The sequence below is a fragment of the Pagrus major genome, chromosome 7 (genome assembly GCF_040436345.1).
Source record: "Pagrus major chromosome 7, Pma_NU_1.0".
Classification (NCBI taxonomy): Eukaryota; Metazoa; Chordata; class Actinopteri; order Spariformes; family Sparidae; genus Pagrus; species Pagrus major.
The window spans coordinates 29,326,986-29,353,173 of NC_133221.1; the positions used below are offsets into that span (position 1 = coordinate 29,326,986).

General features: G+C 39.3%; 1 protein-coding gene across 1 annotated transcript in view; it reads right to left on the reverse strand.

The window, feature by feature from the left end:
* Positions 1-26,188, reverse strand: part of lamb2l (laminin, beta 2-like) — a 54,393-nt gene that overhangs the window by 25,697 nt on the left and 2,508 nt on the right. The window contains exons 2-6 of the mRNA XM_073470556.1: positions 15,978-16,056; positions 7,317-7,486; positions 1,657-1,792; positions 1,112-1,185; positions 537-725 (exon numbers count right to left, since the gene is read on the reverse strand). Of these exons, the coding sequence (XP_073326657.1) occupies positions 537-725; positions 1,112-1,185; positions 1,657-1,792; positions 7,317-7,486; positions 15,978-16,017 (609 nt within the window). The 5' untranslated portion in view covers positions 16,018-16,056. The remainder of the gene's footprint in view (positions 1-536; positions 726-1,111; positions 1,186-1,656; positions 1,793-7,316; positions 7,487-15,977; positions 16,057-26,188) is intronic.

A 26,188-nucleotide genomic window follows, 5' to 3' on the forward strand; every position in this document is an offset into this window, starting at 1 on the left:
TCTCATTATCTACCAAACTGCCCTTTGTCTTTATCAAATCAATAATTTCAGATTTTATTGTTATTTTTATTTATTCCCCTGGGTGTTCGACTCATCTCTTCTTCCCAACAATAGTCCTCTTTTTTCATCATCGGTGTAATAGACCTAATCGTGATGTCACTGTGACAACTGGCAGGTGATTTGCATTGTGGATATATGTGAAATCGTCAAACTTGTTTAATTCTGTTGTCATTTTTAGTCATAACTGTAACAATTAAAGATAAATAGTGAGACACAGTGGTCTGGCCTATCTGACATTTCTTATGTGCTTTTTTTATGTACTGTGTTGATTGCATCATTGATAAACAAAATCTATCCAATGGCAACATCTCACCACCGATCAGACTATTTGCTAGTTTTGGGGAAACACAAGCTGTCATTTTCTTTAGTCTGTGGCCCAACAGGTAATTTAGGCCTCCAACCTAATGTTACTGAAAGCCTCAAACATGCAACTTAGATGACTGAGAAGTATACACAGCACCTCTTCTACTTCTTACCTCTCCATTAGTGGATGGTTCGATATCGGAGTAGCGCTCCTCGCAGATTACATCGTTGATGTGGTGCAGGCCATTGGCGGGGATGCTGGGAAAGGTCCTGGTACAGTTTGAAGCAAAGTAGCGATAGGGGCGCCATGTGCGTCCAAAATCAGCCGAACGCTCAATGATCATAGCTGCAGGCCTGAAAGTCTGAGGAGGGAAAGAGGGAAGCAGAGTCTGTTTAATGTCATCTGCACACACTCCAAATATTTTGGTGTTATTATGTGATTTATCACATCACCACATGGGGATTATAGTGAGGCTTTTATTGTAGGTATAAATATAATACAGGTGATTTAATAAGTCATAAACTACATAAAACTGATTTGTCTGGATCGTATGTTTGCTTTACTAACAGGATGATGGATTCGAGCCGGATGGAATGCAGCTGTCCAATTTCGGAGTGTACACAACAAACACACACCTAGACAAGTATGCACCCTGACATGCTTAAGCACATACAGTGTAGTCAACAGAGGACCACAAACACACACATACACACTGAAACCCACATACGTGCAAAAACGTGTGCATACCTTGAATTTCATGATGAGATGTGTGAAGTGGAATTCGGCCTCCAGGTTCAGTCTGATGCTGACGTTCTCCTGTCCTGTGGAGGAAGTAACTGTCACTCAGCGTCTGAACAACACAACTATGGGCAAGTCTCGTCTCCTAAAGTCACCGTTGGCCTGACTGTGTGACTGAGGGAGACCTTTACATTTCTTGCTGTGCATTTTTTGTCTCTCCTTCAAGAAATATCAAGGTTTTCTGATATAGCCCCTACGTGGGCATTGGCTTATACTACATTATGAGGGTATTTTTTCTCTTTTTCTTTTATCAGTGCATCTCAACAGCATTCTCGAGTATTTGGAAATAGATTTACAGTTAATGATTTTGTAAAATCCCTGTAAAATGTATAAGTTTGGTACCATCAGAAACAACACAACAAGAACAAACACATTCCTTGCACACATAGACTCTCATACATGTATGAGGACAGATGCAATCAGCTCAATGAAGACACAGTACATGTACTTGTGTACTGTTATAGAGTAAATACACAACTCTAATGCACACACACCGTTGACAGACTGCCACCAGGTGTGGTCTTCGTTTCTGTCCATGAGGTAGATGACGTTTTCGATGCGGTGGCTGTTTCTGTGGCGGTACGGGTCGTAACGATGCTGGGAATTACACTCGAAACACTTGTCTGACTCCTGTCGAGGCAGAAAACACACATTTACTCGTTGAGAGTAAAGCTGATGGCTCAGAAAGTTTTCCTCAGATATGGTGATGAAAACATAATTGAGAACATTTGAATTGTGATAAAAACAACTGGCAGGCATTCAGGTTTTATAATTGAAGGACATTTAGATTTGTACCAAAACATAATAAACCACCTGTGGATGTTGCACTACATGGGGAACAATTAAAACAACTTTCTGTGAATCCATAAGAAACACATACACTACAGTACATTGAGTATTCAGAAATGGATTCATCAATAAAATATTGCTTGATTTCCTTTTGTCGACACAGGTTATGTCTTGTACATTTTGTACAGTGTTGCTCAAGCCCGTATGATAGAGCTGTTTCCTCAGATGAGGGCTTTCATCTGTCAGGCTGAAATAATGTGAGTAATGTGCACTGGTGTGCCAATACCAGTGTGAATGGGACAAAAGCCAGAGGAACTGGATTGTGCCTCCACAGGGTCAAAAGATTAAAAAGGAAAAATGGTCGGCAGGAAAGCAAAGAAAGCAAGAAGTAAAAGAGGGTGAGGAAGAGAGGAGAGACAGAGAGACAGTGGCAGGTGTGAAGACTCTACAGCTCACTGAGCTTTTTGCCTTACATTAATCGCGTGAGTTTGAGTGTTTATTTGCCTAAAACAGATAACTTTAAAATACATTGACTGTAACAGGTCAATGTATTTTGCTTTATCCCCTATTTTGGCGTCCATGTTAACAGGTTAGACTGTTCACACTGGATGCCTGAGATGTACTTCTCATGTGTGTGTCATCTAGAGATTCGGTGTCTTGCCTATTTCTACCACGACACACGCAGTTCTCAGCAAAAATCGACCTGAAAATGACCTGTAGACAGTCATATGGACATCATGCCAGCATTTCATTACAGTATTAATGTCTTTATGTGTCGAATATGTCACAGACATGAAGAGAATACACACAACAAGTGAGGGTTTCTTTCCTGTGCACTCTCTTTGTTTCACTTTCACTTCCTCTCCCCTGCTCCCTCTCGTTCCCCCTCTGGCTTTCTCGCTCCTTCAGCGGGGTAAAGGAAAATCAGGTCATCATATTTATTGATAATTATTAAAATCAAACCCTATGTGAACACAAACACACCCATTTTGGTGAGCTAGTTCCAGGGCTCTGGTATTGTGCATGCTCAGAACACTTAACAGAATGGAGCCATCATTGATGAAATTGGTCCCACTTGAGCTTTTCCTGCTTTGACAGTTTCGTCTGTCTGATGTGAAAAAGAAGGATACAAGAATCATGCAACAATGTCACAAAATGTCAAGACCTCTGTGTGTGCTCATGGGTACACAGAGGGCATACAGACCGACGTAACTGTTGCATCCACAGCATCCATAATTAGGGGGATTATAAGGGACACTATGTGGCACTGACATTAATGGGAGAGGAGGATGAGCGAAGAATGGAGGGAAAATGCATTCAATGTGACGAAGTAGAAGGCAGAAGAAGAGAAGGAAGGGTTTGAAGTCAGAGGGCATGGGAAACATACATGAATGTGGGGACCAAGGCCAAGAGCAAGAACTTGAATGGAGTATACTAGAAAAGTTAGAAAGGGTGGCTAGAGAAAGGATGGTGCAGGTGAGAGAAGTGGGTATGCAGTGGAGAGGGGTCTCACACAGCTCAGCAGGGGTGAAGGACAAAGACGAGGGCCGGCAGAGAGCGAGGGAGAGGCTGAGATAGGGTAAAAGGGGGTACATTTGAGAGGGGGCCATGAAGAGGGGAGCAGGGGGGTAACCAGGCAGAGGAGGGTAAGTTTTTCGAGAGAAACAGTGGATTCCAGGGCAGCGTTTCTTAATTAGGTTGTTGTCATGGGTGATTAAGCTGCTAACAAGAACATGGCTGTTAAATAGACCCGAGAGAACTGAAAAGGAATGCCTAAAGCGTGCTGGAAGTGGTGTGTGTTTGTGGATGTGTGCATGGCCACATGTGCACACACGCCCACTTGTACATGTGTACATGTGAGTGTGTGTTTTTTACATGCATGCTTGCCTTCTTCACCCACCCTCCCTAATCCCAGCATAAATCGCCCAAACTCTCAGCTCAGACCCCGGCTGCTGAAAAGGGCATTCCTCTCTGTGGCCCATCCATCCATCCATCACAGTGTCCTCATTAGAGAGCCTTTCTGTGACAGCACTGAGTATTCACTGCAGCTTCTTAGTGTTTAAAGTAATTGAGGTCTATGAGCAAGAAAAGCATTTCTGTAAAAAAAAGTTTAAGTTCATGGTTTTGGTGTTCATACAAGTAAAATAACATTTATATGAGTCTTCTCTTACTCTGACAATATCAAAGCTTCATCTGGTGCTGGTCTAAACTTGTGTGGCTTGAAGACCCTCCCTCCCTCCGCTGAGCTCTTATTTATCGCCCATTAGTCAAGCCTGCTCAGTCCAACTATAAGGCTTTCTGCTCCAACAATACACTGATGTAAGTCTGATGTTGATTTGAAAATGTCTTTGTCACACCACGATGGTGGCTTTAAAGAAAAAGTGAACCCCACCTCCCTCATTCACTTTCCTTTTAACCTCATACCATTTTTACAATGGTATTTTAAAATGGTATGAGGTGAAAAGGAAAGTGAATGAGGGAGGTGGTATATAAAAACCTTTATATATATAAAGGTTTTTTTAAAGCAGGTAAACCTGCTAAAAATAGGCGATTGACTAATTTCCTATGAAAGTAGATGAGTTTGCCTTTCTGTTTTTTCCCGGTAGTTTCATGTTCAACGTCACAATGCGCTAGAAAACAGGGAACAGTAGAAAGCAGCATTGAGGCAAGTGACAATGCTACGGTTGTTCCTTTTTTAATATCTTTTACTTCAGACTCTATTATAAACATAAAAACTGTCTGAACAATGTTCGAGTGTATTTGAACAGTAAAGGATGGAAAAATTATTTACATTATTTGCTAGCATCCATAACTTCAAAGCGCTTCATATTATCAAGGTGGAAATGGGCAAAAATTTGCATGCGCACCCGGGTATTGTGTTTCCATCACTGCCGATCTGCAGAGTCATTTGACACGGGAATAAATAGCGATTGTGCCCTTTCCCAGTGAAGACAAAAACACATGTGAGTGACTGTTAGTGGATATTTTGTCCAATGTGAAGTGGATTTAGTTACAGCTATCAAACTGATTTCCCTGCTGTTAGTACAGTATCTCACTTGTCTCTGTTGATCCCATGTGTGTGACTTCCTCTGCAACATCTTTTTCTTTTTCAACATTTACCATCCTGTTTTTCCGTCTTTTTCTTCCCTTTTCTTTTTACTTCTCATGCCATTGAAGCTTGTCTAATGTTACACTTTCAGTTTCACTCTTCCAGGTGGGTCTAAGGACCAAACGAGGGGCCTTTTAAATGTCTTCAACACAATGGGCTGTGCAGAAGCTACCTAAAAACACTGCTGTTCCTTACAAAAAAAACTATGCAATCTGATCTCACAAGGAACAAAAAAGAAAGGAACTAGAAGGATGTCAAACACAAATGATTGATGAACTTGTGGACATTTAAAAGCTGTGAGACAAATGTTTGGTGGGGGCCTCTAACAGACCAGCACCTGGATTTATGGCACAACAGGTTGTCACCATATCCCGCCTCTTATTGTAAGAGAGGGCCTCTCACCATCAGAGAATGTCAATCATGTTCACCTGGAAGTTGACAGTGTTTGATTTTCCTGCCCTGAGGCATGAAAGAGAAGGCTGACATGGAACATCGTGTTAAAACAACAAAGACTGCGTTATTACCGGCTGTAAACAAACTCTGCTCTAACAGATTCTGATTCCATTTTCTACACCCCGACCTCACTGAATACCAGATATAAGGACAGCTCTGGTAAAAACTGGGATCAAACATTAATCAAAATCTAAAATCATATCAGATAAAGCTTTTAAAAAAATACAAAAATAGAACTTTCATCAAGTGTGTTTCCTCTCTTGTGGTCAACTTTGACTGGTTATCACTGGCCTCAACTGGCACTTGTATCACTGAGTCATTCGGGGTAAAAACAGTGAGAGACAGAGTGTGTGTATGACTAAGGTGGGGCTGACTTGTGTGTCTACACCTGGGGCCTGATACTGAAAGGGAACGAGCGTCAGGAGGCTTTGCTCATGGAAACCGAGCTACAGACAAACAGACGAACAGATGAACAAATGAAGATGGACGGGTGGAGACTGAAGGATGAAGATGGATGAATGCATGAAAGAGAGAACAAACAGCCATCCCATTATTTCTTGCGTTGACTACAGGGTGCCACGCATTGTAAAGGGGTTTGTGGCAGGGTGCTGAGAGATGGAACAGGCAGGTGGGAGGGCTGAACTGAAGGTACATGAGAAACCATTCAAACACAGGGAAAATTGGGGCTTTTATTGTAGCAGCAACTGAAAATGCCATATGTGGGATAGGGCTGTCAAAACGAACTTCGCTATTCGAATACAATTCGAATTTTAAAAAAAATGAGAAGATTCGAGTGTGGAAACTGACGTTCAAACTTGTGCCTTAGCAACGACGCAAATCAAAGTCAACGTCGTGCGTCGTGACGTTCGGCATTGTTATGCTTACAAGATGGCAGGGAGCAGCGCGCCAACAGACGCAGAGCTGGAAAGCATAACTCCTGAAAACTTAAAAAGCGTTGTGTGGAAAAATTTTGGATTTCCATAAAGAAACGGGAAGATTACATCCAGAGAAACCGTCATTTGCAAGTTATGCTGTAAGTCGTTAAAGTACCACTCGACTACGAGCAACATGAGCGCACACCTCCATTCAATGCATTTCGTTTTGATATGATTCAATTTATTTACTTAATCCATGTGTTAATAGCGGAGCGGTAAGAAAATTGCCTGCTTTATCCATGAAGAGTTGTCTTTTTGAGACTTAGGATGTGTGTATTTGAATGATTGAACATCAGCTTCTTCATTAAACATCATTGCTTGAATATTTCTGGCGTTATATCTTATCTATTTATATATATTTATTATACATTTCTGGCCATATCTATATATGTGTATCTGGCCTAATAACATTTCGATTTCCCTTCATGAAGTTTTGTATTGATTTGGTAAAACTTGTTGCAAATGTTACATAACAGATTTGATTGAAGTGCCCTCTAGTGGACGCGGGACATAGGCCTAATAATAAGCTGGTATCGGTGTATATAATGATATAATAAAAAAAAAAAAAACATTAAAAAATTTGAATATTATTCGAATATTTAACATAAGAAGCATTAGACATTCGAATATGATTTGAGGGGAGGATTGACAGCCCTAATGTGGGATAATCAATGACAATTACAGCACATAAAGGCACACTTGAAGGGGAAAGAGGTATGATTAGCCTGTCATTAGCAATAAGTTATAACAGGAAAATCATAATCAGCCATTATTATCAGTTGCCGGCGCTCAGAGAGTAAATGTGGACTGTGGACACTGAAAGTGATACTTATGTTACTTCATCTTGACTGTGTGTTAGAGTCCTGACCTGCAGATGGCTGACGATGCAGTAGTGCTCAGGCTCGGCCAGGCCGCAAGTAGAGGTGGCAGATAGGTTGACAGCCCGTCCAATCAGAAGGTTTCCTGTCGCAGGGTAACAGCTTCCCTCCGTGCAGCCATGAGGGCCTGACGGGAGCTCCTGTCCAAACACACTGAGAGCTGCAATAGGAGGGTAGAAACAAAGGATAATATTTTTATTTTATTATAATCATGAATTATTATTCTGCTCAGTGCATTACCAACTTTAAATGTGAAGTTATAATCATGTTCAAATCCAGTGAGAACATCTAATTGTAATCACATCATGTAATTTAAAAGTTAGTGATGATTAGTTGAGTTTTTTTAATCATGTATCTGTTTATATTTTTTTAACTAGGGCTAAAGCTATTTAAAAATCTGTGACATCATCGCAATATAAAATCTATGGACAGAGAGGGAACTCCTGAGCAGGGCTGGCAAGAGAAACTCTACCGCACATATTCAGTGTGCAGTATAACCAAGAAATAAACTTGGAAGCTAGAAAACTGTTTTGGCGTTTGTGCACCCAGCCAGCAATTCTAATTGGACTGAATAGGCGCCATAATGGCATTTGGTATCTAGTTCTAAATCTATGATTATGTGGACTTGAATCAACAGTTCTGAGTGGCAGGCAAACAAAATACCACTTGTACCAGCTTCACTTAACAGCTGTGAAACAGATCAAATTTAAGTTTGCCACAGCATCACCAGTACTTGCTGCTCATATGCCGCCTGCACTTTAATGAGGCAAGTTTCCCTGCTCTTCCAACTTTGTAACAAGATCCATCTGGCACAGCTAGATGGAACAAAGACAATGATAACTGTGTAAAATTGTCTGTAGACTGATAAATCCACCAATATTTATTTATTTATACAGAGTAAACATGTCAGTATAGTAAAGTGTTTGAGCCACGGTATCTCTACTTACTACTGAGCATCTACAGTTAAATTTTAGTCCTCCTCATAGACAGCAGGCCTGGCTACTCAAGAACATGGTGTAGTATAAATAATAAGATCATTGTTATGGTTTAACTTTGAAGATGTTGCTGACATCCCAGAAACAAATTGCCATAATGAACTTGTAAGCAGAAGCACATTAACTACAACGCTTTTAAATGTTTTGTTCCAATTCCCTCAAACTCTCTCCCTCATCCATGTTAACGCTCTCTCTGCATCACTGAATCTGAACAAAAGGCCTCATCAGGGTTATGCGAGGGAGACAGCAAGAGTAAGGGGCAGAGAGAAAGATAATGAGATAAAATATGGTAAAGAAAAGCTGAAAGATGGACAGAAAAAATATGTGGACAGGTTTCATACAAACGAAAATTAGTAGGCACGGAAAGGGGTTTACAAAATGTTAAAATGCTTTAAATTCACATACTGTAGATCTCACCATACAGATGACTATGGAGAAGTAAGGAGATAAATGTGTGGGGAAGCAGGCAGATTTAGCAGCAGTGATTTAGTCCGAAAAAATGATCAGAAAATGTGTTAATTTGTGTTCAAAAAGGTGCTCAGCCACGTGGAATATGAAATGAAAATAAAGTGATTTCTGTGCCTGCATAAAAACTGGCTCCACTATCAGCAGTGCACAGAGTGATACGGGATGAGAGATGTTGACAGAGATATCGGAGGACCTTTCATCCTGTAGATGTTCACAAAACAACAGGGCAGCAACATGTTGAGGCATGATGGGAAAGACTTGGATCGGCTCATTTGGAATTATAAGCATCCTCTTTCGACAAATGCATATCTACATCCAACAGACTATAGTATCTCTGGTGTTAGAAAAAAGCCCAACTGTGAGTGTGACTGTACTGACACGTATTTTCATATTTAGGAGGATAAAAACTTCAGTATGTATCTTGAAGAGGCAAATGTTTTCCCACCATATCAACATCTTGTGTAAATTGGGGTCTTAGGATATATATTCAGGTAATTATCCTCAATGCAAAATAAATGTGCATCCCTGATGCAAGATTTTCTGGATCAGTGGTTGTTTCCAAATTCATTTCGAATTTTTTTTATATCTCTTGTTATAATAATATTATTATCATAATTATTGTTATATGAGCCTGTAATGAGTAAATCAAGGCTATTATCCAGCCTTTCAACCACTTTATTCAGTCATTCTGATCTGGTATTAGAGAGCTAATCGGCCTCCTCACTACAAAAAGGTGAAAATCCTGGGCAGAACATATCCTCTCATTGTTGTTGGCATGTCCATGACATCATCAGGGTAGTGACAAAGTCTACAGAATTGGGCTCTTGGTCAAACTCTTTTTTAGAGCAGAAGATATGTATTGTGGGGAGTTTTCACCTGGTGTAGAGTAGTGACAAGGCTAACCATGTATCCAAGAACGACGCCTTTTAAAAAATCACATTCAACAGGAAATGTAAGTCATGATTTATAGTATTTATACTCGATGGACACTTCATCCAACTGTCTGTACAATTTAATCACTTTGCAATAACATGAATTTTGTTCTGATGATGATTAAAATCATAAAAGACTTTTAGCACATTTTATGCTAATTCTATAATAAAGGACAAAAGATTTTCTCCGTTGAAGTTATAACAGAGTACAGCTCTTCCAGTCCTTCTGCATACACGCACACATGCACACGCACACACACACACACACACACACACACACACACACACACACACACACACACACACACACAAATATAAGGTGAATAAATGTCTTGGCTCCAGTTCAAGTAAAAGATTGAACAGATTTTCTGAATTCCTGTGAAACATTAACAATGCCTGACTGACATTGTTACTGATAAACCTGTCAGCACACAATCAGCCTGTAATGTTCTTCTACTGCATGAATACACTATATAGCAAATATAAAGAAGGATCATAGTAAAATGAGACACCTATTTACACACACTGTATAGGCAGGTGCACGCATGTCTATTGTGCACATGCAGAACTGCACATAAATGGGTTGGAAGGCAATCCTGTGGACTGTAGATAAAGATCGAACACACCCTGGTCAAACATAAAACACAAGGCAGCCCTGCAACACTGAAACTCAAGGATCAAATATAAAGATACAAGACTGCAACAAGAATGTATTTCATTCATAAACACATCTGAGGAGAAGTAAGAAAACTACAAATGTTACTTTTCTAAGGCTGAACATTACACCCAGTGGTCCCACCACTCTACTCAAACAACCCCTTCAGGAATACAAAAACATGGAAACTGACTGAGAGCTATTACTTTGTCTCACCTGACCTCACTTTACAGGTATGACATTACACAATGGGTTCACTCACTGGTCAAATAACCTGCCCTACATGAGGCACCATGATTTACAGAATAAACATGTAAACCTTCCTGCCATGAACAAAAAAGCAACAGTGTTTGGACTTCATCCAGTTTTGGATTAGGACTGGGTTATATGGCCTGAAAATAATATTGCAATATTTTTGGGCCATTTCGCGACAAAAGATATATCTCAATATTTTGAAATCTCCTGAAAAGAACTTCATAAATGCTGAGACTAGGCAACTAATCAAATATCACAATATTTTTTACCAAATACCTCGATATCGATATTGTGACAGTATTGTAGGGATGACTATTGGTACTTTGACAAAATATTAACACAATGAGATATTTGATAAATAACCATCAGTAATGTGGATATAATGACAGAGACTGGAACAAGTAAAACAGTCTGGTAAGTTCAGAAAATGACATCACTTTACTGTGATAGTGCCTTTTAAACCAGGAAAAGACACTTAAACCATGTCAGATTATAACGATATCCAAAATCTAAGACCATATATAGTCTCATATCATGATAATTATATAATATTAATATATTGTCCAGTAATAATCTCAATAAGGTGGATATCGTCTCATATTGCCTAGCCCTACTTTGGACTTCAACTATCAATGTGATATCAAGTTCCTCATTCAAGTAATTGGAGTTCAATGCAGCTGTGGTTTAACTTGATTTGTAAACCAGGTTTTACTCTTACATCTTCTTGTTACAGATTTACATGAATGTACTGAGTTACTGGTACTGTGCAAACGTGTGTCTCTATTATAAAGAGTTTCATAAAAAATTGGAAAAAAATAATCTCAAAATATTGTCTTTTTCTTGAAATATTATACATTTGTAAATTTGTCTTTATTCTCTAAATCTAAATTTCCATCATCTCATTTCGGTGCATGCTTTTGTGTTTGCCAATTCAAAACACTTTTTTAATACGGAAAAATGTCACACAAGGCACAATATATTTTTACGAAAAAAGCCCTGCAGCATGAAATCAATTTACCAAAAAGATATCATCAGAATACCAGACACTTGCCTACAGTAGTTTAACACTTCATTGATTTAATTTTGCTTTGGTTTGTGGCTCTTAATCTGCTTTGGTTGTTAAGCATCATTTCATTTCAGCCGTGGTTCTGTATCAGGACATTTGATCACAATGGTATGCACTGGAGTTACCCAGTCAGAGTGATTTCAGCTACATCCAGACAGCCTCTCCCAACACTCTGTCTCGACACGTAACCCTAAGTAGTCACAATTTACCTACAGTCCTAATTAATAACTGAGGTTGTTTGTGTTTAAATAGACCAAACATGTTTGGAATGTCTCTAGACCAATGTTGGCCATTTACACAAGATCTTTGTCTAATAGCTTTCTGTCAGACTGTGCTGCATCAGAAAAGAATGGTGTTTGTGTTGATAATTACAAGCCAAAGCCATCATCATCATCATCATCATCATCCAGGCACACACTCACATGTCAAAGAGCCTCATTTTTCATAAGACACTTCTGACATCTGAGACATGACAGGAGTGTTCATCCCCTCTCTGTGTGGGCTGTAGTAAACATATCCTTTACGTGATTTTCACCTGTCCCAACTAGCATGGAGCACATCAGGATGTGTGTTTTCATGTGTGCATTGTACACATATATTGGTACTTCATGCATGCTTGTAACAAACTTGACATTATTTTCAGCAATTTGTTTATGACTTTATTTGCACTAGTTATTGCATTTCTACATAGAGTCCATTCATATATTGTACAGATTAGTTGCAATAAGAGTGTGCTTGTGAGATATTTTTTAAACATGAGAACCTACAGATTTAAGTGCTGAGATGCCTATACAGCACAACAATCACACACATGTAGCACCAGAGGGGAGAGGAGCCTTGAAAGACTCATTCACACTCAAGATAAGATACATATACGGATATAAATGGAGCACTCAGTAAACTGCTTTTATTTCGTCTGTATTTGTGCAATGGTAAAGATAATTTTTTGTCCATACAAATGAGTACTCATCATTGGCCAATATGCAAGTTCAGGCGTCAGTATCAAGAAGATAATAAAAATGCTATTGGAACAGAGGAACACTTTGGACAATACTGATTTCAACAAAATTGCTGAGGTATCGAGTAAAACCATTGTTTTATCGCTTCTGCAACAGCAGCACCCAGTTGAGTATTGATAAGTTTACTTGACAGGCAATCCCGTGTTTTTTTTAAGGATCTAGCTGGTAAAATAATCAACCTGCTGAGAATCATTTAAACAAACCGACAAATGTGCCTGACGGACACAAGAAGGATGCTGTGTACTTTGCACAAGAGCATCAATGAGTATATACAGATGTTGTTTGACACCAGCTGTTTTAGTATTTGATTAGAGTGCAGCACGTGGCGATGTAACACACACACACAAAGCAGATACACAAAGGGGAAGAAATACAGGTAAACACACCTTGGGACATCTCCGTCCTGTATATAGGACTATGGTAGGAATGCAGGGACAGAGAGGAAAATTATATTCATTAGAGAAAACATCCCAGGTGTCAGCGTGGTGGACGCAAGCATGCCGAGGGTTTTCACATCAAATCTCTGAATTAAGCTTCCGTCAACAAACCTCAACACCCTGATGTGTTTTCTCATCACATGCTTACATATAAAGGAAGCCAGTGTTACATTTAATTTGAAAACTCAGGATTAAGTAGTGCTGAATGATAGTGAATACAAGTTTATTTTAGTTTTCTGCAATATATACTGCATTAAGAAAAAATACAAGAATGTTCATCAGATAACTCAAATAGCTCTGCTTTGATAAATTGATCAAGAATAAATGTGATTGGTGGTTTGCCAAGAAAGACCATTAAATCAGACCTAATTATGTTGTATCAGACTGACTTTTGTAGATTATTCATGTAAAATGAGAACTGTACAAGTTATGCTTTTGTATCAAGCAGCAAAAAATTTGTAGCATGATGTATTTGAGTTAATTTGTCTTACTTGACATTACACGTCCTGTCGATATTGATGCTGAAACAATATATTGTGGTTGTCACCATCAACTGATCAGTACAGCTGGTATTGTCAGTTAATCTTTGGTAGAAAAAGACATATAAAAATAATATAGCTAACAAGGCTGCCATTTGTTTTTTGTCACCACAGATATCCATTCATTCTTTCATTGATCCATTCATTCATTAATATGTATTGCACTAAAGCCAATTCTAGCTCACCATTACTTAAGTTGGCAGTTTCCAACCCCTAACACACATGAATACAGTCTTCTTCCAGTTAATAATTAACATAGAGACTGACCCAGATACCTGTGTGTATAATAATCAGTCTCTATGTCAGTGTGTGTGGGAGGCTAAAGTTAAAGACAAGACTTTATAAAATCACTGTAAAGTCTCAGAAGCCAAAACACAGAAACAGTTAAACAAAGCACATTTAACAGTGGCTTTACACTGTGTGTGTGTGTGTGTGTGTGTGTGTGTGTGTGTGTGTGTGTGTGTGTGTGTGTGTGTGTGTGTGTGTGTGTGTGTGTGTGTGTGTGTGGCCCTTTTCAAAAATGCCCCTCAGTCACCAATTAACCCTGTGAGGGCCCATTCTGCCTCAGATCCAGCGCTGCTGTCAGTAGTCCATCATTTACAACACATTCCACAAATACCCCAGGTTCTTTCAGAGTTTCCACATCCTACAAGCTGAACTAATAAACCTGGATTTTGCATGTCCACAGGAACTTAAAAATCATGAGCATGAATGAGCTGTTCTGTTACTAGAAAGCTGATGTGCAGTGCAACGAATGTCCACACCGGATAGCAGGTGTGGATAGGTGACAATGCTTCAGTTGGACAACCGCTTTTATGATAGTGTGATGTATGGTGATAATGAGACAGTCCCAATTTTTTAAGCATCTGAACCAACAGGGATTTGCACCTAAGACTGAATTTAGGTATTTGATTGTGGGAAAATAAATGTTTAATTTTGACAGCATAGACAGAATGGCAGAAAAAAAATAAATAAATAAGTGAGCGTACTTGGTGATGGTCGAACTGCACTGCATACTCTGTATGTGCATAATCTTACACCCCAATTGAAGTAGAAAGAAATATTTTCTATTCTTTTCTAATTTCAGGGACGCTTACATTCTTAACAACAAATCTGTGTAGAAATCGGCAGGAGCTAATGGAGCTAAAAGAGCTAATAGAGCTAAGTGCAGAGCAGGACTTAGAGTTTCTGTTAGATTAACAACACAACAGAGAATTGCCATTTAATGTGACAACATCAAAGTTTACAGAAATGTACTGAAGTACTTCAGCTAATTACAGTTTGGAGGTAAAAGTACTTTGAATGCTAATACTTTCAACTAATAACTCTAGTTGATAGCAACAACGTAAAGATTTAGAACATTTTGATTTTCGGCCAGATGACATTCACGTTAAGTAGTTAAAATCGTTTTTTGGGGGATGTCACTGAAAGAAATGTTGGTGTGGAGCCTTTACTTGGTCCTAGACAAAAGCACCCACATTGCTGAAATGTCACTGAAGAAGCAGTGTAATGTTATTCTTCTCCGTATTGTGGCAAATAAAGTATGACATAATTATTGTTATTATCCTTTAGGGTAACCCTTTCATTTTTACTGGACAGAAAGGTGGCGCCAACTCAACGAAGGAGAGTTAAATTGTCACCTAAACCTTTCACTTCCTGTTCCCTGAAGTAAACACAATCCAGAACAAACATCTGTGGTCACAGCTCAATCATGTGATTAGTGTGCATGAAATAATGATAGATTAGATCTAATGACAATGTACAGGGAGAGAACAAGTCCATGAGGTGTCAGGATTTCCATACGCTGTGAGTCTACTAAGGTATAAACAGGACATACTTTATGATGAGAATGTCTGTTCACACCAGCTTCAGTAATAATTAACACATTTTACATACAACCCTGTTGCTGCTGCACCACTGAGGAGGGACTGACAGGCGAGTCACATGACACACGACATGGGTTTTTGTTTGAATGATTACACTCTGTCCTGCTGCTGAAAGTGCAGCAAGTGTGACACTGGTCTCTATGTGATAATGTTGAGATTTTGACTGAAACATCAGACATGCTTTCAATAGCCAATGATTGTAGGCTTTTCTCTCTATACTATTATATCACATCAAAAGGCAGCAGCAGGTTCTTTCTTTTTAAAAATAAAAATAAAAATGTGTAATCACTATGCAACACTGTATATGGAGTGGGACAAGGGCACAACACACTGCCCTAAGATGTGAGATGTGACAGCATCCCTACACCAAAACAAAACTGATCTATGACTTCTACTCACCCAGCATGAAGAGGCTCAGATACACAGCCATGATGGGCATTAGGGATGCCTGGAGGCTTGGACACCAGGGTGTCTCTGGCTGTAACAAACAGACACAAATTATTTGACAGTGTTAAAGAAATCACTACAACATCTACAGTAAAACATCCTGGTTTGGGTATGAGTATGAGTATGAGTAGAGCTATGAGTATCCAGTCCAGGGTCATCACAGCGGGCAGATTCTTTTTTACACCGGAGGATTTGTTTGTGCATTCATTTCTCAAAATTGATAGTAAATTTCCCAGAAACTGGAAGTGATTGTTTCCATGACCTTTAACTTTAATGTACCATTGTCAGATAGTAAAAGCAGATGGTGAAAGCTTTTACAGGTCTCGATAATGCTATTGTTTGTTTACAGTAAATATTATTAATACTATAATAGCTCTTAAGCTGTTGTAGTGTAGTTCAAGGGTTTTCTCAGAGGGCGAAGGGTCTTGATTGTGTTGTGACACAGAGGAAAGAAAAGGCCTCTTGTATACACAGGCTGCACAAACACAGAGATCTGCTCACTGAATAGGACAGAGCACTGTGTATGTGTGTGTGTGTGTCAGCACACATATTGACAGGCAAGAACACACATTGTTTATGTCACACACTAAACCAATCTGACCTCTGAGACAAGTAAATGTGGTTACAGGAAGGAAAGAGGACAGACTGAATGAAAAGACTTCACAGCCAGGATTGCTTTTTTAGCCTAAATCAGAAATTTAAGTCAGAGGGAGAACTGCTTTGTTATGTGACAAATGACAAATCAAACTTATTCAGTTTTAAATAATTTCTCAAACAGCTTAACCTTACACACTAATCCAGGTTTGTGATCTAAAGTAGGTCTCTGCTGGAAAGCATTTTTCACACTCAGCTTAGCAATGAGAGGTCCACGTGGCCCCATGCTCACACTGTCAGAGGCTAAAGTAAGACCAGTAAGGGACCCCACAACATCTCAACACTTACTTCAATGGATTTACATGTGTATTAAGTCTTTGACTGCATCCATAACAAGCCTTTTTGTTTTCTTGATATTGAGACAGAACAGTCTCAATGAACTTATATCCCGACTTCCTGTGTAAAGCAGCTGCTGTATGCTAATATTAACTTCAGGTATGAGGAACAACAATACCTTTCACTTCATCACTATTCATACTAAATTTGTTTTACTTGTGGTTCTTGCTAATGTTTAGATTAGGCTGTTCAGACATGCCCACCCCACACTGACTGGGGTCCTATGAGTAAATAAGCGTTCACAAAATGAAGGTTCTAGGTCATCCAGGTCACGGTAAATCTCAGTGCTGTATCGTAGGCAACTGGACTTGTTCCAATTAAACAAGTCCAGTTGCCTACTATACAGCACTAAGACCTGATGACTTAAGTTAGTCTGAATATAAACTCCATTGCTTATATATTCCCTACTCATTATATTAAGTTGTTCATCTACAACTGCAGTACATAACATTAGTTCAAGTGCTGCTTCATACACTGTCAGATTGGGAGAACTGAGGCATTTCATATTTCCAGAGGGGGAAAGAGAGCAGAGACTCAAGCTATGACAAAAAGCAGGATGAAAGAGTGGAAAAAGTGGTCCCAGTGGTCACTTACGGTATTGTGACAAAAAAAATTCTCCTTCAGCCCAAAAGCATTTACCCCATAGAGCACCATTTTAAAAGAGACGTCTGTAAAACAGAACACCTCCAACTGCAAACAAGGTTTGGTCATGAATTTTTGATTCATTGAGGTTTTATATTTGCAAAACTTTCCTCCAGCCGAGAGAAAAGATTTAAAAGTCTGTAACGCCATCACAATGTGAAGTCTGTGGGCTGAGGGGGAACTCGAGAGCGGGGCCAGTGGGAGAAACAAAATTTAGAGTGTTCTCTTTTGTACATTTAAGTTGTGTTGGCTTTGCAATTTTCCCTACAATGAAGACCATATGAATTGTGCTTGCATCAATATTGGTTTGCAGGTAGACACTATAAGTCCATTTTTCCATCCGTCTGTGCCCTTGCAGGCTCGCAATAGAGTAGTTGAGATAAGATAAGGTGGTAAACCAACCCTTTTTCACCACTACAACCCTGCCGCAGAGTGGCCCCTCAGTGTCCAATGTGTCTGAGTGGAGAGACCTCTAAAGAATTGTGAAGCCTCTTTGCGACTAATTTAAAGCAAGAAGATTACAATGCACACAACCCTTTATTTTACACTTAATGAGATCTAAAATAGACACAGAGACATGAAGATGTGCAATTATGATCTTCAGAGGTAACAATTATTGTACAATTTTAATTACCTGTATAATACTCCACAAGCTCCTTTTTTAAGGAAATGAAAAACCGCCTGCTGCACTATTAAACTACTGCACTATTGTTACACTTTAAAAGCTATATCATTAAACAAGTTTGCAGTTTAACTGCAGGCGACCTACAGAGGTGGTGACAGCACAAAGTCACATTTTACTCGACCAAACAAACAAGAAAATATAGAGAGAACTTTAGCTGATGTTAAACTAATATGTAAAGCACAAAGAAAACAATCAATCCACAACATTATCGATCCATCATTAGCAATAACTAATTCTAGCTTCATACTCACACAGCCACAGGTCACCTCACTCTCCTCTGCACTGCGTGCTCAGGCTGTCTCTGCAGGCCAATTCCGTCTGACAGTGTGTATGTGTGTGTAGATTCCCGTATTCGAGTGTGCACGTGTGCAGGCCCTGGACCCCAATGTGTATATTTACGCGTGCATGCACATGTGTGGTGTGTATGTGCGCCAGAATGTGTAAAACAAACTTGAAAGCACAACTGACGGCAGCGATGTAAAAACAGAGGGAAAGCCGCCGACCAATGGGAACTCAAAGTGTGTGCGGGACCCCCCTTCATTCCTGTCCTCCCTCCGGCTCCCTCTGTTTCGCCCTCCCTCACTCCCTCCAGCTCGTCACTGGGGCACTGGGGTGAATGGGCAGCTATTCTTATTCTAATTCCTCTGTCACTCTGTGGGCCACTGGCTGAAAGAGGGGAATGGTCTCCAGGCTTTTGGAATGCACCACCCCTTTCTTCTGGACACTGGGAGAGAGTGAAGGGTGAGAGAGGCAAGGAGGAGGCCAGGGAGAGAGAGAGAGAGAAAGAGAGAAAGAGAGAGAGAGAAAGAGAGAGCGAGAGAGTTAACAGAGGAAGAGAGATAATGGTGGATGGAAGAAGTAGAGAACCTGCTGAAAAAAAGAATGAGGAAAGAAGGAGAGACAGTGACAGTGACAGTGACAGTGAGAGTGACGGAGAGCTCTCTGTGGTGAAGTAGGCCACAGAACCTCAGTGCAGCACCACCACTGCCCACTCCATCGCACCACCATGCACCACCACTTTCATGGCACTTAGCAAGAAAAGCTGGACAACAGATGGAATATGTTATGTCTTGTTTGTTGAATTCACACACAAACCAAAGTATAAAAAACATTGTTTTAAGAGGTGCCATGTGCCAAACAATCTCTTGGTTCTGAACAACTGCCAGGCAACTAGCAGAGACTTCAGGAAGTAATTTTATAGGAGCTGAAATTCACTAACAGTTTGAATTCATCAGGGAATTTGCTGCTTTTTTATACGTGTCACCTCCAATTAGACAAAAAAATAAGAGATGTGACAAATCGACTTGGTTGAAGCATCAGCTTGGGGCAGTGGAGGTCAGCTCTATTCAGAAATGTAAAAGGTTGAAACAACTGGTGCTATGACTACAGAGGAGAAAAAGAAAGGAGTGGAGGGGGCGTGTTTGTGCCATGTTAGATATGTGTGGGTTATGTGCATGCATGTGTGTGATTCAGGCTGGACAAATAAAAAAAAAAAACTGCAGGAGAGAACAAAGCAGCTTCACATTCACAGCTCTCTGCTGATGTCACCTTTGACCTCTGCTGAAGAGGGACACATAGAGGTGCAAATTCTAGCCTTGATAGCTCAATGCACATGTTGCAATTAGACCTTCATCGGCTGGTAGCATTCGGAAGTCATTTGGATTACTGCACTCTCCTTCACTGTCTTTTGTACTTGCTAATTTCATTTTCACTTCTGAGACAACTGAATCAATGTAACACCTTCTCCAAAAGGACTGCTATCACAAGACTGAAAAGTAAAACCTGAGCAATAAATGATTTCAAATACACTGAAATGTAATACTGCAACTATATCCTCATATATTCAGTGATGCTAAACTTCACTAGCAGGCAGGCATCCAGGTGTTTAGTTAATAAACTACTGTAAAAGTAAAATAATTTAGAGGAGGAAAGTCACACGGTACCTCATTAGCCATTACAAAATGATTTGTGAAGGCCATGGCAGCCATTTTACTCTCCCCCACTTCCGAATGATGTATTTTGCATCATATCTAATAAACCAAACATGATAACACAGAACAGGTGATGTCTCCATATATGTTTTGATGGTCAAGGATTACAATGATGCAATGTACAACATCATAAACTGTTCAGGTTGATTGTTATCAGTGAATGCAATGACATTGTGATCCATGAATACTAAGTGGCCATTACTAAATTATTACATGAGTACTTAGTATTCATAGGTCAGACCACACCCATCTTTGAACTCACCTTCACTTTGATCTCTAAAGTTTCTCGACTGCATCTTGCACAGTTGTGACGATATCACATTGACAAAATCAGTCCACAGACAGACAAATAATCACCTGGAAAGTACTCGAAACAGCTTCTGTGGCATTCTGTGGTATACTATAGGTGTCTCCAGGACCACATTTTGCCATGAGGACACACGTCAAACACGTGTTTGATAATCAAACAAATGTGTTTCTGAAATAATTGTTTTGAAGTACTTACTTTGTGTTTGACATTCCTTTTAAGCTTGATTGCTATAGCCATATTGATTATTGTTCTACTTCACAGTGACTGTATTGTCAGGGTTAATGAGTTAAAGAATTGAGCTCTTAAAACGCTGCACAACAAGCATGAAACAAACAATATTATTACCTCTAGCCTGAGTTCACATATACTGTGATTTCCTTTTTGCAATGTAACTGAATTTACAATTAACTACTCACTTGAACAGTTTATGATGTTATAAATTGTATCATTGTAATTTCTGGCTATCAACACATAGAGGTAGACAGTTTCATGTTTTTATGAAATTGCTAACATTTCATTTCAAATTTGGGGCATGAACTACGACACCTTGAGAAAAGACCTTTGATGCAAACACACACACACACACACACACACACACACACACAATCATGACAACAAGATAAGGGGAAATCTGCAGAAAGTTCAGTGCTACCACTATAACATCTGTTAGAGGGTCAGACAAAGCCAAGAAATCTTGAGACACTAGTCCAAACAATCCCAGGCTCCCATATCCTTGAACTCAATAACATGATAAGCCTGACTCTGTGTGTGTCTGACTTTATGTACACATCAAATGACGGGCTGAGCTACCGAAAACACTCTGCCAAAGGCTGCAGCTTGATACTCTGTTGCTTGAGTATTATAAAACAAGGCTGGACTGGTAATGTAATGGGATCAGATCATTCAGATGAGCTCATGTAGGAAGTTTGCTCCCCCAATACAGGCAGGTGACTCAATATTTAGAGCTGCTGCTACCTGAACCACTATGAGTCATCTAAACCAGTGGTTTCCCAGATTTATATGCCTGATGTATCCTCACAGGCCTGCTAACTAGCTGCCATACACTTGATCAGAATGTGTTGTGTTCAGGTGCTAACAGCTAACTCAATAAGAGTATTTGTCTTTTAAACAAATTGTAATGTCTATTTTTTCTTTTAGTTTTGCTCAATTAGTTAAGCTATTCTACAATGGCCCTGGGGAACAACTACCCCTATTTGGGACTTAGTGATCTACACAACGCAAGGCATCAAAATTAGGAATAAAGACAAGAAATAGCATAAAAGAGAAAGTTTCAGACAGAAAGCAGAACATCTGCATATAACAAAGAAGCAGCACAGCCCTTCAGTTTGCCTCTCATAAAGAAATTATATACAGTAAATGCATGAGTGCAACTTGTTCCATGCAGCGCACTACTGGATATGTTCGAGTTAGTACATAGCAAAATAAACCACAAAAATACCTGCAGTGCGCAGCAAGCAGGAGGTGAAGTGCACTCAAGTATCAAGGAGACCAGACTACTGGTTTAAAACTAACCCTTGGTTAAAAAAACAACCCACTGTAGCCATACTGTAGTCATATCTACAGGAGAACAAATAACCCAATGAAAGTAGACCTTGAAGAGATATCTGTAGATGCTGTAGACATGAAATACTTTTCAGAACTGCTCAGTTGAACTCCCAAAAATATGACAATCAGCACTGATACTTACATGGGGTAGTTGCTGGGAAAAAATGTAGCAGCAGCCATCAGCCAATAAACAATGGCAATCTATTGAGTGGCTGGTAGAATCTGAACATTCACTAGCCATTTGGCTGCTCAACAAAAAGTTCCTTCTTTTCTGTTCTCTTTGTATATTAAAAAACAAGAATATACTGAGAGTTAAACAAGATGTCTACATTCATCAGTATCAGCTTTTCTGATACTCTTGATTAATGACCGCACATCTGCGGTTCAGTGCAAAAAATGAGTCAAAGCAATCGTAAATCACTGTAACACACCTTGAAGCAACAATGAATGTGACTCCTTAAATTTGATTGGGTGATAATTGCACAGACTTTATGAGATGATATGGATCAAAGTACCGTCAAGGTAAACATTGCCCTACCTTTCAACAAAAACATATATGGTATGTATAAATTTCATAGCACTGTTTGCTTTACAATTAAATGGAAAGAACGGTGAAAACGACACAACTTGTAGGAAAACTGTTTAGTGAAACATTAAGGCTGTAAAGATTCTAAATGGGGCTCTAATGGGTAAGAAGGTAGCTCTGGTATATTCTAATAGATTTCAGAATCTCTAAAGAAACACTTCAGACCTCATCTAAATCTACAAATATCAACTATTATAAAAAGAGCCAAAAGTAAACAATGAATTCTCTACAAGTCAACAACCATCTGCTTGATTTAGAACAGAAACAGACCACCCAAACACATCTTCAGGTAAGATATCTAATTTAAAAGTAGTGTCAAACAAGGAACAACTTCCTAATCCACTACATACTGTGAAGCCAAAGGAAATCTCATAATCTGTCTAGAGATTTACTTCATTCATTTTACAGTGAAAGACGGATTATCATCAAAGACGATTCTCCATAGAGACAGGGATAAATCTCTCACTGCGAGATGCACTGCAGATTGTCATTGACCATGAACTCAAATAAAGCACACCTAAAACCATGTACTGCTGGGCGTACTTAGCCTTTGATCCACACCACCTATGTACACACGGACAGCGGAAAGTTGATGTGCATTCCCTTTCATACACAAGCATTACCATTTGTTTTTTGCTCATGTTATGCTCCCTTATTCAGCCCAACAGTACTCTCAAATTAGCGCTGTTATTCAGGGTGTTCAGTGATCTAACACAGACATTTGACTACATTCAATTCTTTAACTAAACTCAGAAGGACACACCCGAGACACTGACAAAAAGCTCAACTGAGGGCATGACCAGACAGTAGCCAGTGAGGAGTCTTTAAGGTGGTTAGATTCAGTGCAGAAAAACACCAACCAACACAATCACCACATTCATGTTTGGGCTAGAAAGCCAGAGAATCAGAGGTGAGAGGTGGAGGTGAGTAGGACAACTCTGAGGTTGTGGCTAGTAAATTGTGTGGAGGACAGTACAGTGCAGATTAGCCAGGCAGAGCTTTAGTCAAGGCCACACTCAAGGAAACCATATCCATAATATCTGAGTTAGTGAACCTCTCTTTTTTTCCAACAGTGTTATACGAGTGCACTGCTAGACCAGTGGACTGCTTTTCAAAAGCTGGTGCCCACACTACCCACAATGCAATTTAGCCACTGAGAGTCTTCACTGCAAGAATTTATCAGATTGCATGCAGCTTCCTTTGGTCTTCACATCATGATGTATCCTGTTACAGCTGTCAAACAAGGACATGAGGCCTCAGAGGTCAAAGAAATGTACTTACTATGGTGTGATTTGCACTTAAAACTAATAAAGATAATGTGTCACTAAGTAATCTAAAAAGCAGACGGACAATCAGTCCTTTGAGAATTTTGCTTACATAAAGGTTAGATAGCTATTTGGCAGTCTTATTCAGTAACACTTAAAAGGAAAATGCACTTCCTGTTACTGATGAGACCATCTGTGATGTAACTTGCATCTCATCAGCCATTTCCAGTGTAAATTTCCCCTTGGTGTGCGCATGTGCACACAGACAGATTTTCATTACATCCCGATTGTAGCTAATCAGACCGTTGGAGGAAACAGATGATTTTTCAGCCAGAGAGTCCTGTCAAACATGCTTTCTTGTCCTTAAGTGTTTGTGTTTAGATGTTGTAAAATAAAAGCCAAGGTTTACAGCCACTCTTCTGCACAAAATATAACAGAGACAGAGAAAGATATACAGAAGTTGGGATTTTATGAAAATTATGATGTAATGCATTTTTATCTCCATTATATGGGAGATATATTATTACTTAGTCCCTATTTAAGAATATGTTCTTAAATAGAATAAGAATAAGTTGTGCAGTTATTAGCAAACGAACATCATTAATCTAACAAAAGATGCAGTTTGATTTCATTGCAAAACATTTTACCATAATTTTTCCCACAGATGATTTATGGGTGTTGCTACCAAGCGTTAGATGCAGATGAAAGGCCACTAACTGATGCTGCATTAGAGTGCATTTGTGCGACAGGCTGATAGGATGAAATATGGTCACCAATAACAACCACTAGCTATATGCTAAGATGACTGTCTGGTAACTCAACAGAAAATGTAATATAATGACTGACTTTTGTCAATAATTAAAAGCACAGTGTGTAATTTTTGCTACTAGACAAGGGTCAAACAAACAAAACAAAAGACGTAAATAGCATGGGATCATGGGAGTTTATGTCTTCATTGTTAAACAACCATCATTGCTGATGAAAATCTATCTATGTGACTCAGGCAGAAATGTTCATGGACAAGGTAAGTCTTTTTCACTGACTTCCCTTCTCACAGTATGACTCTCTCCTGGAAGTTATAGCGCCAAATGAAACACATTACCTAGAAATAACATTTCAGATTTCTCTGGGTTTGAACGTTGTTGGAGACATCTTGGATGTTGTCAGTACTAAACTCAATAAAATATAGAACAAAGTTATAACAATTTTTTCTGAATTTTAATTCAGAAATGTTGTATTTTCATAAAAGCTCAGACCTTATTGTATAAGGATACTTTATAACTAATTAATAAAACAAAAGATAATCAAATCTTTATATCTCCTTTCATGAAAGTAACCAGTAGTTGTAGACAGTTTATTACTCTGAGTTAAATTAGCTTGCCAATTTAGCTTGCCAATTCCCCGGAGACATGACTTTTAGACAGGAAATAAGCAGCAAAGGAGACAGACAGGAAAAAGAGGCGTAGCTGTAATCAGTCCCTCTTGTCAGTGTGCTGCAAACAAGGGCTTGATTTATATCAGGGGACATGATTATGAGCGTCTCAGCCTCCAGAGGCCCTGACAGAGGCTCAAATATCAAAGACACACTGATAGAGCGCAAGGTGGCCGACGGCAGGGAGAAGGTCTTTGGAAAGGCCTCCAGATCTATAGATTATCCAAGCTCAGGTACACACACACCACACTTACAAGGAAGCACTCATTTGCTCATCTACTTAAACCAAATCATAAGTGAAATTTCAGTTCAATCAATTCTCCTTTTAAAACAAAGTTGGAGTATTTGAGAACTTCCACAGAAACAGTAGTACCTCTATTGTTACAGCAGCTGAGCACTCACACCTGATATTTAAAGGACCAAAGCAGTTGTTTCGGTCTGTAATACATGCTTAAATCCTACATTACCGACAACCATTTCCCAAGTAATGTGAGGGGCACTGTCAGTTTGACATGTGCTTTTCCTATCCTCCAGGGGCACACTGGTGTCAGTTCATTTCAGTTCACGATCAAAGTCAACAAAAGCTTGAAACTAGTTAAAGGAGCAGTTCACCCAAAAAAATTGATTCAGTCATTATCTACTCACGCCCATGCCAATTAAAAGTAAGTTTTGTAGTCCACAAAACATTTCTGGAGC